Below are 20,659 nucleotides of genomic sequence, written 5' to 3'. Positions count from 1 at the left end.
TCAAGATAAACACAGAGGTAAAAATAAACATATTAATGCTTCAGAATGCAAGAGATCTTATACCAACAGGAGTTCACTGGTATTTGTAAATAAAATCCATATATACATAAAAATCAATGAACTGCCTAACTTTTTTGTAGCCTAAAGGTGTACTGGGCTCAAGGACCCACAACTCAAGAGATAGAAGAGTCAAAATGTCCAGCAACAATAGTTCTGATTTCATGTGTCTGTACCATGCTCGCTCAGCAAGTTACTTATCTTTGGCCTGGAATGGAACATGTGTTTCCTATTATAAGCAAAGAATCCATCCATGCATTTCTAACATTTGTGAAAGGTTGTTTATAATGTATGTAGCTTGGCCTACAAAGTAATTTTGGAAGGCAAAAAAAGTATTATACGCTATAGTGGTGACAATCTAAATTATTTCTCATGATAGGAAATCAGTTGAAGGCAAAAAAAAGTACCAAGAATCAGTAAAGTAGAGCTCTCCCACCCCTTTTTGTTCAATTTTTTAAGAAAATAAAAATTGTATCATATTGACATTACAGCTACTGTCTGCAGTTTATACATATAATCTTATCAAGTTGTAGGAAACCTATTCACATTATGTTCAGTATGGTCGCCAGCTATCGATTATATATTGACACAGAACATATTTTGGGCACTTCAAGTCAGGATACATTGTTTGGGAAAAAATACCTTTCCTGAAGCTACTTTAGTGTAGAATTGAGTCCTTTTGACTCTCATTCTAGCTCATGAAAAAAAAAAAAAAAAATCACCACCTCCTATATTCTCATTCTCAGCTAATGACATTATTATTTACACAATCTCAAAGCAGAAGAAACCTTATAGCAACCCTTGGTCCTATTTTTCTCTTATTAATATTATTTCCCTTTAGTCCACTGAATTCATCACTATACCATGCCTTGCAGCTCAAAAACTACTAAATCTGGTTACTACTGCCATAGCTCAGACCTTCTTTTTCTTGATGTTCATTTGTAATGTCTTCCTAACCGGTTTTATGAATTGATTATATCATTGTCTAACAGGCTTTTTATCATCTTAGGATAGAATCCAAAATCTTTGGGTGAGGCACAGCAAAGCCCTTCATGATCTGGCCCTTATCTAGCATTCTGGTCCTATTGCATTCTGACCCTGGACCATGGGCCACACACTCTATGCTCAGTGTCATTTAAATTGTCACTGTTCCCTAAAGTTGAAACATAAGCTACAGTCTTTCTGCAGGAGATGTTTTCCTCCTTTCCCCTTCAGACTCCTATTCATCTTGATACCACTCTTAAATGTCTTCGTGAGGTCTTTCATGACTCCTGAGAGAGGCAATCGCTAACCTGAACTTCCACAGTACTTTTTACATATATAGTTCAAAAGCTCTTGTTCTGTGTTTGCTGTTTCACGTCCCTCATCCCTCCTCACTTCCACTCCAGCTCATCTCTGTGTCCCTATGACTGGCATATAGTAAGTGCTGAGAGAAAAAAAAAACAGTCTGGTAAGTAAAAATTTTCCCACGTATATTTAATTATGAAAAAAAACCTGAAAGACATAAAATTTTTAAAATTTTAGATGCACATTTACATTTCCTTTGAACAGTTTTTTTCTAAAGAGAAATTGAAGATCCTGAGATTAATTATTACACCTAAAACCTTTAGGCAGAGTACAGAAAAACCAGCATTTTAATCTTTGAAGACTTTAAATCTGGTGCTTTTTGAAAACATCACCCTCAATCTCTGAGACTTTGTTTTTATACTCCTTGTGTTTTATATGTGCCCATATGAATATTATTTGTCACTCTGTCATCTGCCCAAACACACAGCGTTATAGGTTTATCTTACGGCTTGCCTTTGAGATGTGGCATTTCACTATATAGAGAGGATTGCTCTCATTTACAATGACAGCATTTTGTCTTTACCTTCTTAATTTTCAACTAGTATTACTCCTGCAAAACATGTCTGCTTCTAAATCAGCATCACCTATCCCTGGCCAGCAGTTCCCTAAGGGCTCACAACAACTTGTTAATTGGCTCTGCTCTGCTTTATTGAAAGCATTTGAAACATCTAACTACAATCACAGACAGGCTAGGAAGGGGAATGCCGAAGAAAATGAGAACTAGTTTTTTTTTTTTTTTAACATGTTAAGTTTTAGGTGGCAACAATCTATCTGATAACCTTCCAGATTGATTAAAAAGATAAAAGAAAAATAAAATGAACAAAGGGCCAAATGAAAGTTGACTATACTATTTAAAATTTAAAAAAAAAAAAAAAAGCAAGCTCCATAGGGAAAACAAATCATAAACTAGACCAAGCAAGGGAACTTAAGAGCTCAAGGTATTATAGAAATAAGGCAAAAACAAAAACAAAAACAAAAACAAACAAAAAAACAAAAACTACTGAGATGTAGACTTCAGTAAATAATGTTAAACATTAAATACTATTTTTTAGTCTGTATCTCTTTTTGATTAGTCAGATTTAACTAAAGGCAAATACCATGTCTAGGTTTTACAAGCTTAGAGTGAGTAGTATGCAAGTCTTCAGTTTACTTTGCAAATACAACATGAAAAAAAATTTTTTTTTCTTGTTTTTCTTTTTAAGACTAGTCAAGTACAGTAGTGAGAAGGGAGGAAAGAACCGAACAAAGAGACTGATGTATAACTGACTGTGAACAATTAAGATAACTCACTACCTACAGACCAGCCCTTAGGACACATAAAATTTTAATACTACTTGAGCATAAGGTATTGGGGAAAAAACCTTTCTAGTATTTACTTATTGATAGGTCACAAGTATGGTGTGTTTTGCTTTTTAAGGCCCCTGAGGCTTATTTAAAGATTTGGAACTGTGATTAAATTCCCAGGGTCTCATAAGAAGTCTCAGTCCCAAATATTCTCCTGATTTTTAATGAACATGTTTACTGCAATGTTTTAAACCAAATTTTGAGCAACATTTGAATAATCAAGAATAAAGATAAAAATAAAAGGTAGAATAGAAAGGCACTTAAATCATCTCATAGTTTAAGTCATTTAAAATAGTATTAAACAACTTACCATATTCCTTTTCATTTACTTCAGAGATAGGTTCAGAAATAACACTGCAGAAAGAAATGGCACTTGCTGCAGAGGGATTCCGAGAATGTCCCATGTGGTGTGGTACCTTCTTCACATTCTTTAAGGCTTCCTCAGCCTGCTCCTGTTCCATTGCTGCAACCATGTCTTTATATGCTTTCCTGGCTTCCTCAGTAAGTTCTACTAACTTGTTAAACAGGCTCTGAAATGAAAGAGTATTTGGATTGGTCCATTTTTTGTTACACTTTTTATTCCTATTACGGGTAACAAATACCTCTACTGTTTGTTTCAGGGTCAGGCATATTTTCAATGAGGACAAAATCCAAATGGTACCATAGAACTTTATGAAATTACTCTATAACCTACCTTTACTGTTTAATTCTCGCAAGTCTGAGGAAATTTCTTGATTCCAACACTAGCCACTAAATATATTAAAAGTTCTTACAATATTCAGCAAATGCACGCATCCTTTAGTGTCTGCCATGACAGAGGGTACAAAGATGACTGAACATCAACTATACTTTAAAGGAACCCTCTATGTGGCTGGAAAAAGATGACAAGGCACACCTATAATCTATGGCATAATACCTGAAATGCCTTGAGAGGTATAAAGTGTTATGGCTGTTAGATGAGACATCAACTCTAAACTGCTGGGCATCACTGAGGAAGTCGTGAAGGGAAGAGGACATCAGCACTGGCCTTGAAAAAGGTATAATTTTGAGGGGTGAAGTTAGGGCCTTCAAAGCAATATGAAAAACCATTAATAAAGCTACAGACATAAGAAAAGTGTCAGGCTTGTTAGGGGAGCAGTAAAGAATTTTATCTGGGTTAGAATATAAGAGAATGAGTGCATTCTGAGTGATGTTCAGAAATGTAGAAGATGGCAGTGTCCACAGGAATTAAATGTTTCCTGTAATGTTTACTTTTTGGAAGAAGTAGACAAGGACCAAAAATAAGTTGATAATAATATGGATGGCTAGGACACTGAAAATGATGAAAAGATAAAACAGGATAGAAAAGCATGAATATTGGGCCAAATGAAAATTATAATAAAATATAGAGCTCGGAAGTAGAATATGGAGCGAAATAGCCTGAAGTTCTTTCATTGCTGAAACAAAAGTCGGAATAAAATAAATAATTCCAGTGAAGTGGTGGGTACACTGAGTATATTCACATTTAGTAAGATGGCAAAATTCATATAGCATTAAAGTTCTAATTCAATAACTATGATACCTAACGACGTCCAAAGATTCAAGTTTCCAAAGCCACCAGAAGGCCAATATATACAATGACTTTTAGTTATGTTGTAATTCTGTAGCATCTCACTTCTGTCAAATGTCCAATTTAGTATCACAATGCAACACACCCACAACATTAAGAATTTCAAAGATTTAAACATAACCTGTACATTTTTAAGAATCTGTTTAATTTTATAGTAAGTATAAACCTTGAGATGAAAGCATGGCAAAAAGTGCTACATTGCTGTAGAATAATATGTTCTCTGAAAATTCATCTCAAGAAGGAAAAATATAAGAAGCATCCTTTATCCAGCTGCACTATAAATTGTTTAAAATAGCAGGTATAATATAGGATGCTGCTAATTGTATTGCTACTTGAAGAGCGGTGGGTGTTACCTACTAGCAGTATAAAAAAACATATTCAGGATTTATTACTTATTTTAAAAAGGACAGATTCTGTTAAAAACAAAAAACAACAGCCCTATGTGGTTACATGTAACAGGCTTGACAAATATTTGCAGTGTTTAACCATGCATTGAAGTGAAAACAAAAAGAAAATCTGCAAATGGCTATGTAAGTTTAACACTGGTTTTACAATATAAAGGAAAGAAAAATTGTTAGGAATAAGGAAAGAGAAGAAACACTGAAGAGAGATGCTAGGATCAAGGAATAAAAGGCTTGAATGTGACGGTAAAGACTGGAAGCTTAATTCAAAGATTAGTTGTATCAGATGGTAAAAGTAACAGGTGCACTACCATTCACTGTGAACCCATATACTTGACAATAAACCAAGCTGGTCTGGAACTCCTGGCCTCAAGCGCTCCTCCCACTCTAGCCTCCCGAGTTACTGGGCTAACAGGCATGAGCCACTGTGAAATCCTCATATACAGTTTAGCATAGTGGGCAGATATACATCTGTCTCACAATTCATTCAACAAACACTTACTCCCTGCTTATACTGAAGTAATGTGAAAGGTGTCAAGAATATAAAGACAAGGGAAGGGGCCTGCCACCAAGAAATTCACAGTTAAAGGAAAAGAAATGTACATAACCTATAGCAAGGCACTGTGCTATGCTAAACATGAGAAAAGCATGGGCTATTGTGGGAGCACAAATATTAGTTACATGCTCATAGAGCAGGTGGGCAGAAAGAGAATTTCATGAGTGGTGGGAAAGAAACAGAATTGATGGGAAGGTAGGATATGCAAACATGGTGACTGGATACACAAAAACTGTGTGCTTGGAAAAAGTCTGTCAATAATATCACAAAGTATTTTAAAATCAACTTGGTAAAAAACAGTCTTAAACACCACATTTGATGAGCATTACTCTAAATTAATAACCTATAGATAAAGATCTATATTAGGAGATTGCTAAAAAAAATATGATGGTTGGATAGTATCATGTGTACAACTATTGTGAAAACTGGTTTAGAAATTTCATTTTCTAAAATTCCAATTAAATAATTATTTTGTCTTCTTGATTCCTTGTAGCACAAAATATACCCGTCATAGAGACTGAAGAAATTACATTACATCAGATAATCTTTAGCAGCAGTAAAATAAATTAGCAAGTATTAGGCAGTTGAGCCCAAAAGAAAAAGACACTTTGGCAGAAATAGGAACTAAAACCTTTTCAAAATGCTTTAGGATTCACCTACATAAGTCTTTTCCACTACTAAAAAAGGAAATGTAAGACTCAAAAAATTTCCACTCACTCTTTGCGGGTTGTCAACTCACTCCCTCAAATGCTTAAACATACAATGGCATATGTCAGTGGAAAAATGTGTTAGCTGGGGGGTGTGCTGGAGAGCAAGAGAGTGTCTTCTAAATTCTTACCTCAGCACCAAAGTAGTTGAAGATTCCCACTACACTAACAGGAACCAGCTTGTTCACACAGCGTCCTAGAGCTTTCCTTCCGAGGGCAAACACAAAAGGAATTTCTTGTTCCCGTGCCATGGCTATAACATTATAGAGAGCCTCATCCAGACCACCTGAGAAAATCAACACATGTAGAGGCTATAATTTAGTTATTTCCAAATGGAGCTAACCACACACCTCATAGCTAAAGCATAAAACATCACAGCAAATGCATCTATGAACACTTGCAGCACTTACGCCATTACACACAGTTCTATGTGATTTTATACTATATATGGAAGTATATATGTATTTTCTTTCTCTCCTATTAAATTTTAAATTCCTCACACCCAGTATTTTTCTTCCTCCATAGAGATTAGCACAGCAAGACTCAAACTGCAATTCAACAAACACTTACTATAAAGAAATTAATTAAGATTGTTAACAGTGGCTGACTTGCAAATCTTTCAGCTCAAAGACCTCTCACAAGGCAAGGAGACAGATTATACATTACTGGTCTCACTGGCATTCCTCGCCATACATATGCCTACTACTCCTCCTAGCTCTCTGTCTACTACAGTCACCTAAACTTGCCCATCAAAAAGGACAAATAAGGATGCGTGATACAGTTCAAAGTACTTGTGTGTTGGCTTGCCTAAGCGCCTCTATATGAAACTGCTGGTTTCTGAGAGACAAATCGTCACTATAAAATTTTAAAAACACAATATACTGGCAGAAAGAATATATTCTGGCTAGTCCTCCATCTGATCACAATAGAGGAGACAGTTGGTGGGCCCAACTGAAATCTTTCACTGGTGTTCATATATAAGAATTTTATTTACAATCCAATCTCAATTTTACCACTTAATTTCAGGTACTGAAAGAGTGCAGTTTGTTTTCTCATGCTCCAATATTCTGTTTTGTACCTCAACTCTGCTGAGAAAGACATATGGCTTCTACTTTATAGTCACTGCATATCCGAAAACTATGCTGTCAAAACACTTCAAAAGCAAAAAGCACACACCTTTTGACTGGATTTTTTCACAATTTGGAGAAATTATAACACACTTGATCTTGTTTAACTTCATATGTTTGGTAACTTCTCTTAGACCCATAACGAGGCGTCTCCTTGCTTTTGCTCTCACAGGATCTTTTTGGTAGATGCGTTCCTGGAAACTGACAAGCTCTTGGAGAAGAAGAGTCACACATTCATCAATCTCTTTACAAAGAACCTGATTGCAATACCTGTAAAGAAAACCAAAATAGATAATTCCATCCTAATTTTTTCCCCTCTAGTTATAAAACTACATTATGACAATATCTCTAAGAGTAAATATATCCGGTAAGAAGTTTTCTTGAAAAATATTTTAAGTAAGTGTTTAAAACTTCTTAAATCCTTCAATTACAAAAACAGAGGAGTGATATAGATATTCCTTGTTCCTGCATTTCAAATAGATTTGATTCAGGTAAACATTTTTAAGTATTCAATAATGGTTGGTTTTATTATGATATTAGTTTTATTCATCACTTTATCCCCATCACCTAGAAAAAGGCATATATTAAGCAATCATTAAATATCTGATAAATTAATGCATATATTTGTTGTCTTCCACACTGTATTCTGTTTTTTAATTACACTTTAAGTTCTGGGATAAACGTGCAGATTTGTTACATAGGTATACACGTGCCATGGTGGTTCCTGCATCCATCAACCTGTCATCTACATTAGTTACATCTCCTAATGCTATCCCTCCCCTACCCTGCTTCCGCTGACAGGCTCCGGTGTATGACATTCCCCTTTCTGTGTCCATGTATTCTCATTGTTCAACTCCAACTTATAAGTGAGAAAACAGAGTGTTTGGTTTTCTGTTCCTGTGTTAATTTGCTGAGAATGATGGTTTCTTGCTTTATCCATGTCCCTGCAAAGGACATGAACTCATCCTTTTTTATGGCTGCATAGTATTCCATGGTGTATATGTGCCACATTTTCTTTATCTAGTCTATCAATTATGGGCATTTGGATCAGTTCCAAGTCTTTGCTATTGTGAATAGTGCTGCAATAAACATATGTGTGCATGTGTATTTACAGAAGAATGATTTGTAATTCTTTGGATATATACCCAGTAATGAGATTGCTGGGCCAAACGGTACTTCTGCCTTTAGATCCTTGAGGAATTGCCACACTGTCTTCTACAATGGTTGAACTAATTTACCCTCCCACCAACAGTGTAAAAGTGTTCCTATTTCTCCACATCCTCTCCAGCATCTGCTGATTTCTGACTTTTTCATGATTGCCATTCTAACTGTCATGAGACGGTATCTCATTGTGGTTTTGATTTGCATTTCTCTAATGACCAGTGATAAGCTTTTTTTCATATGTTTATTGGCCACATAAATGTCTTCTTTTGAGAAGTGTCTGTTCATATCCTTTGCCCACTTTTTGATGGGGTTTTTTTCCTGTAAATTTAAGTTCCTTGTAGATTCTGGGTATTAGCCCTTTGTCAGATGGAAAGATGCAAAAATTTTCTCCTATTCTGCAGATTGCCTATGCATTCTGATAGTTTCTCTTGCTGTGCAGAAGCGCTTTAGTTTAAATAAATCACATTGTCAATACTGGTTTTTGTTGCCATTGCTTTTGGTGTTCTAGTCCTGAAGTCTTTGCCCATGCCTATGTACTAAATGGTATTGCCTAGGTCTTCTAGGATTTTTATGGTTTTAAGTCTTTAATCCATCTTGAGTTAATTTTTGTATAAGGTGTAAAGAAGAGGTCCAGATTCAGTTTTCTGCATATGGCTAGACAGTTTTTCCAACTCCATTTATTAAATAGGGAATCCTTCCCCATTGCTTGTTTTTGTCTGTCAGGTTTGTCAAAGATCAGATGATTGTACATGTGTGGTATTATTTCTGAGACCTCTGTTCTGTTTCATTGGTCTATATATCTGTTTTGGTACCAGTACCATGCTGTTTTGGTTACTGTAGCTTTATAATATAGTTTGAAGTCAGGTAGTGTGATGCCTCTAGCTTTATTCTTTTTGCTTAGGATTGTCTTGGCTATATGGGCTCTTTTTTGGTACCACATGAAATTTAAAGTAGTTTTTTTCTAATTCTGTGAAGAAAGTCAATGATAGCTTGATGGGGATAGCACTGAATCTATAAATTACTTTGGGCAGTATGGCCATTTTCATGATATCGATTCTTACTATTCATGAGCACGGAATGTTTTTACATTTGTTTGTGTCCCCTCTTACTTCCTTGAGCAGTGGTTTGTAGTTGTCCTTGAAGAGGTCCTTCAAATCCCTTGTAAGTTGTATTCCTAGGCATTTTATTCTCTTTGTAGTAACTGTGAATGGCAGTTCACTCATGATTTGGCTCTCTGTTTGTCTATTATTGGTGTATAGGAATGCCTGTTATTTTTGCACATTGATTCTGTATACTGACTTTTCTGAAGTTGCTTATCAGCTTAAGGAGATTTTGGGCTGAGATGATGGGGTCTTCTAAGTATACAATCATGATGTCATCTGCAAAAAAGACAATTTGACTTCCTCTCTTCATATCTGAATACCCTTTATTTCTTTCTCTTGTGTGATTGCCCTGGCCAGAACTTCCAATACTATGTTGAACAGGAGGGGTGAGAGAGGGCATCCTTGTCTTGTGCCAATTTTCAGAAGGAATGCTTCTAGCTTTTGCTCATTCAGTATGATATTGGCTGTGGGTTATCATAAATAGCTCTTAGTATTTTGAGATATGTTCCATCAATACCTAGTTTATTGAGAATTTTTAGCACAAAAGGGTGTTAAATTTTATTGAAGGCCTTTTCTGCATCTATTGAGATAATCATGTGGTTTTTGTCTTTCGTTCTGTTTATGTGGTGGATTACATTTATTGATTTGTGTATGTTGAACCAGCCTTGCATCTCGGGGATGAAACTGACTTGACTGTAATGGGTAGGCTTTTTGATGTGCTGTTAGATTTACTTTGCCAGTATTTTATTGAGGATATGCACACTGATGTTCATGAGGGATAATGGCCTAAAACTTTCCTTTTCTGTTGTGTCTCTGCCAGGTTTTTGTGTCAGGATGCTGCTGGCCTCATCAAATGAGTAAGGTGGGGGTGTCCCTCTTTTTCTATTGTTTGGAATAGTTTCAGAAAGAATGGTACCAGCTCCTCTTTGTATCTGGTAGAATTTGGCTGTGAATTCACCTGGTCCTGGGCTTTTTTTGGTTGGTAAGCTATTACTACCTCAGTTTCAGAACTTGTTATTGGGTTAATTCAGGGATTTGACTTCTTCCTAGTTTAGTCTTGGGAGAATGCATGTGTCCAGGAATTTATCCATTTCTTCTAGATTTCCTAGTTTATTTGAGTAGAGGTGTTTATAGTATTCTCCAATGGTAGTTTCTATTTCTCTGAGATGAGTGGTGATATCCCCTTTGTCATTTTTTATTGTGTCTATTTGATTCTTATCTCTTATTAGTCTAGCTAGCGACCTATTTTTTTTTTTCTTTTATCTTTCCAAAAACCAGCTCCTGGATTCACTGATTTCTTTAAGGGTTTTTCATGTCTCTATCTCCTTCAGTTCTGCTCTGATCTTAGTTACTTCTTGTCTTCTGCTAGCATTTGGATTTGTTTGCCCTTGCTTCTCTAGTTCTTTTAATTGTGATGTTAGGGTGCTGATTTTAGATCTTTACTGCTCTCTCCTGTGGGTATTCAGTGCTATAAATTTCCCTCCAAACACTGTGTTAGCTGTGTCCCAGAGATTCTGGCATGTTGTGTCTTTGTTCTCATTGGTTTCAAACAAATTATTTATTTCTGCCTTAACTGCATTATTTACCCAGTAGTCCCTGAAGAGTAGGTTCTTCAGTTTCCATGTAGTTGGGCAGTTTTGAGTGTCTTTTTTTTTTTTTTTTTTGGGACGGAGTTTCACTCTTGTTACCCAGGCTGGAGTGCAATGGCGCGATCTTGGCTCACCGCAACCTCCGCCTCCTGGGTTCAGGCAATTCTCCTGCCTCAGCCTCCTGAGTAGCTGGGATTATAGGAACGCGCCACCATGCCCAGCTAATTTTTTGTATTTTTAGTAGAGATGGGGTTTCACCATGTTGACCAGGTTGGTCTCGATCTCTCGACCTTGTGATCCACCCGCCTCGGCCTCCCAAAGTGCTGGGATTACAGGCTTGAGCCACCGCGCCCGGCTTAGAACAGTTCTTTATCTGTTCTATATCTGTTCTTTTGCATTTGCTGAGGAGTATTTTACTTCCAATTATGTGGTCAGTTTTAGAATAAGTGCAGTGTGGTGCTGAGAATAATGTATGTTCTACTGATTTGGAGTGAAGAGTTCTGTAGAAGTCTATTAGATCTGCCTGGTCCAAAGGTGAGTTCAAGTCCTGAATATCCTTGTTAATTTTCTGTCTCATTGATCTAATATTGATAGTGGGGTGTTAAAGTCTCCCATTATTATTGTGTGGGAGTCTACGTCTTTTGTAGGTCTCTAAGAACTTGCTTTATGAATCTGGGTGCTCCTCTATTGGGTGCATATATATTTAGGACAGATAGCTCTTCTTGTTGCATTGATCCATTTACCATTATGTAATGCTCTTCTTTATCTTTTTTTATCTTGTTGGTTTTAAAGTCTGTTTTATCAGATACTAGGATTGCAACCCCTGCCTTATTTTTTTTTCTTTCTTTTTTTTTTTCTTTCCATCTGCTTGGTAAATCTTCCACCATCCCTTTTTTTGAGCCTATGTGTGTCTTTGCACATGAGATGGGTCTCCTGAATATAGCACACTGATGGGTCTTGACTCTTTGTTCAACTTGCCAGTCTATCTCTTTTAATTGGGGCATTTAGCCTGATTACATTTAAGGTTAATATTGTTATGTGTGAATTTGATCCTGTCATGATTATGCTAGCTGGTTACTTTGCCCTTTAGTTGACGCAGTTTCTTCATAGTGTCAATGGTCTTTGCAATTTGGTATGTTTTTGCAGTGGCTGGTACTGACTTTTCCTTTCCATGATTAGTGCTTCCTTCAGGAGCTCTTGTAAGGCAGGCCTGGTGGTGACAAAATCTCTCAGCATTTGCTTGTCTGTAAAAGATTTTATTTCACCTTCACTTATGAAGCTTACTTTGGCTGGATATGAAAATCTGGGTTGAAAATTCGTTTAAGAATGATGAATACTACCTCCTACTCTCTTCTGGCTTGTTGGGTTTCTGCAGAGAGATCTGTTTGTTAGTCTGATGGGCTTCCCTTTATGGGTAACCCAACCTTTCACTCTGGCTGCCCTTAACATTTTTTCCTTCATTTCAACCTTGGTGAATCTGATGATTATGTGTCTTGGGGGTTGCTCTTCTTGTGGAGTAACTTTTTCGTGTTCTCTGTATTTCCTGAATTTGAATGTTGGCCTGTCTTGCTAGGTTGGGGAAATTCTCCTCAATAATATCCTCAAGTGTTTTCCAACTTGGTTCCACTCTCTGCATCACTTTGAGGTACACCAATCAAATATAAGTTTGGTCTTTTCATGTAGTCTCATATTTCTTGGAGGTTATGTTCCTTCCTTTTCATTCTTTTTTCTCTAATCTGGTCTTCACGATTTATTTCATTAAGCTGATCTTCAATCTCTGATATCCTTTCTCCCACTTAATCAATTTGGCTATAAATACCGGTGTATGATTCGTGAAGTTTTCAAGCTGTATTTTTTAGCTCCATCAGGTCATTTATGTTCTTCTCTAAACTGGTTATTCTAGTTAGCAATTCCTCTAACGTTTTTTCAACGTTCTTAGCTTCCTTGCATTGGGTTAGAACATGCTCCTTTATCTCAAAGGAGTTTGTTATTACCCACCTTCTGAAGCCTACTTTTGTCAATTTGTCAAACTCATCCTCCATCCAGTTTTATTCCCTTGCTGGTGACAAGTTCTGATCCTTTGGAGGAGAAGAGGCATTCTGGTTTTTGGAATTTTCAGCCTTTTTATGCTGGATTTTCCTCATTTTTCTGGATTTATCTACCTTTGGTCTTTGCTTTTGGTGACCTTCAAATAAGGTTTTTGTGTGGACGTCCCTTTTGTTGATGTTGATGCTATTCTTTTCTGTTAGTTTTACTTCTAACAGTTCCATCTGCTGCATATCTTCTGGACTTTGCTGGAGGTCCACTCTAGACCCTGTTTGCCTGGGTATCACCAGCAGAGGCTGCAGAACAACAAAGATTGTTGCCTGTTCCTTCCTCTGGAAGTTTCACCCCAGAAAGGTACCTGTCAGATGCCAGCTGGAGCTCTCCTGTATGAGGTGTCTGTTGATTCCTGCTGGGAGATGTCTCACATTCAGGAGGCACAGGGGTCAGGGACCCACTTGAGGAGGCAGTCTGTCCCTTAGCAGAGCGCAAGTGCTTTGCTGGGAAATACACTGTTCTTTTCACAGCCAACAGGCAGGAATGTTTAAGTTAGCTGAAGCTGTGGCCACAGCTGCCCATTCCCCCTGCTGCTCTCTCCCAGGGAGATGGGAGTTTTATCTATAAGTCCCTGACTAGGGCTGCTGCCTTTCTTTCAGAGATGCCCTGCCCAGAAAGGAGCAATATAAACCAAATGACAGCCTGCTATTAGATAAACACAATGACTCTGGTAAAAAGATAATAAAGATGCTTCTAGTAGGAAAGAAATACAATTTCTACCTGAATGTCCTGTTACCAACAATTCCTCCTCAGAGCTTGAATAGATTTCTGGGCCCTGGCTTTCTCAGTCATAAAAGTAAGGAGCTAGGTACAATGGCCTCAGAGATCCTTAAAGCTCCAAAAATTTATGGCTATGGAGGATGAACTCAATAATTAAACTGAAGCCAAAATCAAAGAGGTTGTGAGGTAAAAATCACATGCCTTTACATCAGACAAAGCAAATGAATAGGGCTCTCCGTGAGATTATATATTACTATAATGTGAGAAACAGAAAGTCAATGTGAGGCCACTACAGTACTTAATTCCTGGGATAAAGAAGTCATCTACGACTGGGCTTGGTGACTCACATCTGTAATCTCAGCACTTTGGGAGGCTGAGGCAGACAGATCACCTGAGGTCGGGAATTAAAGACCAGCCTGACCCACATGGAGAAACCCTATCTCTACTAAAAATACAAAATCAGCCAGGTGTGGTAGTACATGCTTATAATCCCAGCTACTCAGGGGGCTGAGGAAGGAGAATCACTTGAACCCAGGAGGCGGAGGTTGCAGTGAGCCGAGATCACGCCACTGCACTCCAGCCTGGGCAACAAGAGCGAAACTCTGTCTCAAAAAAAAAAAAAAAAAAAAAAGTCATCTGAGTATATACTTCTCATGTATACTCTTTCCATCTTTTCTAGTAATCATCCCTCATGTCCACCATAAGCAGGCACTTAATAGAGAGAATTGGTGTCATTTCTTATCTATGAATAACCAAGGCAAGCAAATTTCTGCTTTCAAATTATATAGTGGGAAAATCTGTGCCTGTTCTTCTTTGGGGCAAAAAGTTTATCAGGGGAATTTTTTGTGTTTCTGTGGAAAATGCTTAAATAAGTACAACACTACCTCAGAATATAAAAATGGGGACATACGCTTTAGGAGGTTGAGGATTCCTTTAAAAATGGGGACATAAAGGAATATTTAACTGTCAAAGTATGCAAAATTGAAGAATGTAATCAAAGACTAGAACATCCCAAAATGCAATTTTTTCTTCTTTTCCTTTTTTCCTTCAAGCTGTTCATTTCCTACATATGAAACATTTTATCCCACGAGTGTTTCATTTGCTCCACATCTGTGATTTGACGTTCAATTAACTTAACTTTCCAAAGCTAGGCAAGAAGTAATTTGCCAAAAACAATAGTATAAGAAAAGGGAACAGAATAAACCAATGTAATTTGGACTCACATAGATTCTACTTTCACCCTGGGATTCTTTCATATTTCACTTTTAAATATCAAAAATGAAAATTCATCAACATAAATGTTAACATCTTAAAATCCTTCACAGCAATTAACTGTTAATAGCAATTCACAGATGGACTATCATATTCTGTGATCCCTCAGTTATCTCAATTTAAGAACTTAGAATTACCTGTACAAATAGCATTATGTAAAAGGCTCATTTCATATATTAAGGTCTCAGATACCTGTTATTAATTGGTTAGAGTCATCTTTTGAAGGGCCAATAATATAAACAAGAAAGCAAAAGCATTTGTAGGAGGCAAACACGTAGTACAACATTTAATATATAAGAAGTTAAAAGTCTAGATTTCTAGAATAGAAATACTATCCAATATAAACAGAATATACTTACTGTCAAATCACTCTCACGTGAATACTGAAAGCGGACAGAAGGCAAGGCTTTAAATAATAATAAACCCAGCTGTTAAACAAAATCTGAAAAAAGGTAAAGATCTCTGGTGTTTTAGCTGCATGACTCACTAAGTAACAATGACAATACTAAATTCAGAACTACAATCAAGATCCTTAAACTCTTCAACCTCATTAATGAGTATAAAACTTACTCTCTAAATCTTTTGCTGTGGATTTTGGTTATTGTTGAAGATGCCATTGGACTGCCTATTCCAGAACTAGCAGGAGAGCCTTGTGACACAGGTGTCATACAGTATGGAGAGTTCTGACTTGCTGGAGAGAGCGAAGTATCACTGGGCATGCTCAGTCCAGTATCTGTGGAGATGCAGAGTGAAGGGAAAAAATTCAGAAACTTCAAATCCTGAAAAGCTCCACGCTGATCAACACAATTTAGAATGGCTGTTGTCTTTCAGGTCTTTTCCAAATTTTCCAGAAGCTAATAAGGTGGGCATTTTTCTTTTTCCTTTTTTTTCTCTATCTGGTCTTCCTTTGTGGTATTTTTCTTATCACAAATAAACATGTTCCATACACTACAGATATGAAATTCTCCTATTGTCTGTTGAAGTATACTCTTACCCAGGTGTATGCCTGTGGTCCCAGCTACTAGGGAGGGTGAGGCAAGAGAATCACTTGAACCCAAGAGTTTGAGGTCAGCCTGAGAAACACTGTGAGACTTCTATTTCTTTAAAAAAAAAACAAAAACAAAAAACACTCTCTCTCTCTTGAAAGTCAAGCATAGCCCAGAAGTCTCCACAGAGATGAGGAAGAATACACATTACCTAAACATGTACTGCTAGAGAATTTAAAGAACAAAAATCTGCACCTCTTAGGCCAGGTGTGGTGGCTCATGCTTGTAATCCCAGCACTTTGGGAGGCCAAGGCAGAAGACCACTTGAGATCCAGGGTTCCAGACCAACCTGGTCAACATGTTGAAACCCCATGTCTACTAAAAATACAAAAAATATGAGCTGTGCATGGTGGTGCATGCCTGTAGTTCCAGCTACTCAAGAGGCTGAGGCAGGAGAATCGCTTGAACTCAAGACGGGGAGGTTGCAGAAGGCCGAGGTCGTGCCACTGCACTTCAGCCTGGGCAACAGAGACTCTTGTCTCAGAAAAAAAAATAACTGACACCTCGTTCCAAATCGTATTACCCATTTCTTCATTTCTATTTTTCCACCTATTTCTTAGAGATCTTTTTTAAAAAAACAATCTAAAATTTCCCATTATTGGTGGCAATGACAAATTCTACCTTGCCCTCTCCACACCACTTCTGACTCTCCAGACACCACCCTAGTTTCTCTCTTATTTGGTCTTTGCTTCTGTGTTCAGGGAGCCAGATTATAAGATGCCATTTCTTGACTCTACTGTCTCCTTCATTTCGTTACTGCTTCTTTCCTAAACAGCTAAACTCAGGAAATGAGTTCATATTTGTATATCTAGTCCATTAATTAGCAAAGTCACACATGTATTTTTTCTTTTTTTAAATACGGGGTCTCACTTTGTCATCCAGGCTGGAGTACAGTGGCACAACCTCAGCTCACTGCAGCCCTGACCTCCTGGGCTCAACCAATCCTCCCACTTTAGTCCCCCAAGTAGCTTGGACTATACGTGTGAGCCACCGTGCCTAGCTAATTTTTTGTATTTTTTTGTAGAGACAGGGTTTTGCCTTGTTGCCCAGGCTAGTCTTGAACTCCTGAGCTCAGTGATCTGCCCATCTTGGCTTCCCAAAGTGTTAGGCCTACAGGCGTGAGCCTCTGTGCCCAGCCCACATGTATCTTCTTACCTTCCTACTGGACTGCAAGCTCTTCAACAGTAGGACTTGCCTACTATCTGTCTTTATTACATTCCCCAACGTCCTTGCTGCCACTCTAGTGACTAAAATATATGTAGTAAGCATTCAGTAAACGTTTGCTGAATGAACGCATGGATGGCTACACCCAAAAACATGGGGGATCATTATACTGAGAAAAGAAGAGAATCCTAAACAACTATGTCCCCGGTGAACAATCCTTAGAAGTAAACTCATTTTTCTAAAAACAATGAAACATTACTGCTTAATCTATGTGTAAACTAGATTTAAATGTGTTGCAAAAAATTGGGCAATAAAGATATACTAGCAGAAAAATCTTTCTTCTATGGTGGTATAAATATTAGAAGATATCTGTGGTTTTGCTGAGTTACCAACTGGAATTTATATGTTGCTACTTACTGTATGACACTGAATCTTACTGACCAGCTAGATTCTGGTTTGCAATTCCACTCATTGCGGCATATGTATTAATTCCATGAAAGCAAGAAAATCAACGAAAATTACTCAATGAAAAAATAGTCCTAGAAAGAAAGATAGCCAACTGTGTTCTGGACATAAAAGAAGACAAAATGAAAATATTTGTGTCCTTTCCAGACATCTTACACACTGGTGAGATCTTAATTTTGAGGGTTCCTTTCAAATTCAGGATTTAAGCCTCAAAAACATAATAGACCTAGTATATAACACCTGTCCCCTTCTCTTTAACCATCTCCCTACAAAAGCATCTTTAAAAGAAACCACTCTAAAAAATAAAGAGATTTACATAGCACATCTTCCACTAAGGAGCATAACTAGTAACAGCTTACATATCGATTAAAATATTTCAGACCAATCCATGAAAGAACAGAAAGGAGGACCTCTTTACCTTCCTGGGAAACAATTTCCTGTGGCAAATCATCAATGAAATCTAAGTGCATTTCTGTTGGTTCCTCGGATGCCAAAAGATTGTGGTCCACAGTTAAGCGCCCTTTCTTTTCCTCTCTTTCTTTTAAAATAACCTAAAAGTTATTATATCAGTCTTAAATTACTTAAGATTCTTCAACTATGTACGAATGATGACAATATACGTTATAACACAGGTACAGTAGTTCATTTAAACATGAACATGAGAAGTTTAGCTGCCTGGCAAAAATGCAAATGTAATTTCAGACACTATAAATTGAAGGAAGTACCTCATACTAAATAAAGGGACACAATTGTATTACAGAATACACAGCTATCAAACCATATCTGATTCTTTAAATTCTGGGTGACAAACCACAGTTTCAAACAAAAAAAAAAACTGGGTAAATTAAAAAGTTTGAAATCCAGGTCATACAGTTTACATTTGATTGACATTTTACAGTTTTCAATTATTTGTACATGAATTATCTCATTTTGAGCCTCTTAATAACAATACTGAGTTAAATCACAAATGATCCCCAATTTATAGATAAGAAAGATAAGAGTTAAAAGGTTGCCTAAAATGATATATGTAGCAAGCACTGAAGTTAGTACTGAAATCCAGGGCTTCTGATTTCTGGAGTCTAACATTTTGGGATACTAAATATTTAACTGTTTTCTCTTTTTTTTAAAACCTTAAGAAACAATTCATTTTCCAGGGCCCTGCTCTACACAGAAAGACAGCCATGATACTGATGATATCCTAAGCTTCAAATTAACTCGTTATCAAGATTCATGCACATGAATACTTCTCACAGCAATCTGTTAACTAAGACACAACCACTTTTACAAAACAGATTAAAATCCTTATTCATCCTATAAAATAAATATCCCACCAGATTTTGGTTTACCTTTTTAAGTGCTGTGGGTCGTTTTAGTTTTGCAATTTCCTTCTCTTTTCCTTTCTTTGCTTTAGAGGAAGCAATGTCCACAGAATTAAAGGATGTCAAACAGGGCTGACTTTTGGTTAAAGGTTTTCTGTTAGTGGAGTCTTTAGTGTGAAAAGAAGCTGCAGTAACCACTAAAAACAAACAGGGACGTTAGTTTCACTATTAGGGCCAATCCCACATACTTTCAAAATTTCCCATGATAACTACAAAAAACAAGAACATCTTCTTCCCATGGAAACAAAAAGACATCATAACAGTAGAAGTACTACACATGGCTATGCAGTCATTTCGATGGATCTTCCATAAGATAAAGAAGACTAATTAACCAATTTAGAGGTCCATTATAGGGATAAATAATTAGTTCTATTTTACTGTACAGCCCTCAAACATGGCAATTCCTTGCAACTGGTCTTCAGTCAGAACCACTCTACCTTTGAAACGTCACAATGCTGCACCCCTTCTTAATCCTATTGACTCTGCTATTCACCCTTACATAAGATATCTTATCTATCATTTCTCCCCTTATTTCAGTTGGTCAGTAAAGAATGATAATTTTACCCACTCAGCTGCACTCAGTACCATTAAGTCTTTTATGCCTGGTTGATATCCTTAGTATCCACTGCCTTCCTCCAATCCTTCACTATTCCTAAACGCCCAATCTCAATCCTCTCACGCTCAGAGATATCCTGCCACTACCCTGAGAAGATGCTATCCAATATAAAATACCCCACTGAAAGGAGGTGGCAGACATCCTTACCCCTGTCCAAGGCTCATCAACGGCGTCTATTCTTAATATCCCATCTCAGTTCCTCTAGGATCTTACTCTATTCCTATACCCTTGCATCTTTCAAGTTCCTACCCGATCCTTGACTTTTTTCTTAAAATCTTCTAACTGGAAAAAAAAAAAAAAAAAAAAAAAAAGGCTAGGTGTGGTGGCTCACGTCTGTAACCCAGCACTTTGGGAGGCTGAGGCAGGCTAGATCACAAGGTCAGGAGTTCGAGACTGGCCTGACCAACATGGTAAAACCCCATCTCTACTAAAAATACAAAAATTATACAGGCATGGTGGCGAGTGCCTATAATCCCAGTTACTTAGGAGGCTAAGGCAGGAGAATGGCTTGAACCCAAGAGGTGGAGGTTGTAGTGAGCTGAGATTGGGCCACTGCACTCCAGCGTGGGCAAGAGTGAGACCCTGTCTCCAGAAAAAACGGTGTTTTTTTTTTTTAAAAAGGCAAACCAACTAAACCCTTCCCTTGACTGACTTCCCTTCAACCTAAGGTGCCATCATTCCCCTTTCCTTCCTTATTAAACTTCTAAACAGTCTTTCTCTCATCATCACTTTTCAAATCATTACAATTTGACCTTTGCCCAACCTACTCTCTTGAAACTTATTGTCAAGGTCACACATAACCTTGCAATTGTCAAATATAATTCTCTCTTTAGTTTTCTTCAGCATTTGGTACCAAGAACTATATCCTTTTCCTCAAAATCCCATCCTTGCCT

At 37.3% G+C, this 20,659-nt stretch overlaps 1 protein-coding gene across 3 annotated transcripts in view; it reads right to left on the bottom strand.

Annotated features, from left to right (window-relative positions):
- SECISBP2L (SECIS binding protein 2 like) overlaps positions 1–20,659 on the bottom strand; it is a 57,029-nt gene that overhangs the window by 4,636 nt on the left and 31,734 nt on the right. For all 3 annotated transcript variants that reach the window (XM_003928878.4, XM_003928877.4, XM_074393636.1), the window contains 6 exons: positions 19,118–19,287; positions 18,190–18,322; positions 15,667–15,829; positions 7,198–7,418; positions 6,153–6,307; positions 3,059–3,278 (listed from right to left, as the gene is read on the bottom strand). In XM_003928878.4, the coding sequence (XP_003928927.2) occupies positions 3,059–3,278; positions 6,153–6,307; positions 7,198–7,418; positions 15,667–15,829; positions 18,190–18,322; positions 19,118–19,287 (1,062 nt within the window). The remainder of the gene's footprint in view (positions 1–3,058; positions 3,279–6,152; positions 6,308–7,197; positions 7,419–15,666; positions 15,830–18,189; positions 18,323–19,117; positions 19,288–20,659) is intronic.

The sequence above is a fragment of the Saimiri boliviensis genome, chromosome 2 (genome assembly GCF_048565385.1).
Source record: "Saimiri boliviensis isolate mSaiBol1 chromosome 2, mSaiBol1.pri, whole genome shotgun sequence".
NCBI classification, from domain to species: domain Eukaryota; kingdom Metazoa; phylum Chordata; class Mammalia; order Primates; family Cebidae; genus Saimiri; species Saimiri boliviensis.
This window is presented reverse-complemented; position numbering and strand designations above follow the sequence as displayed.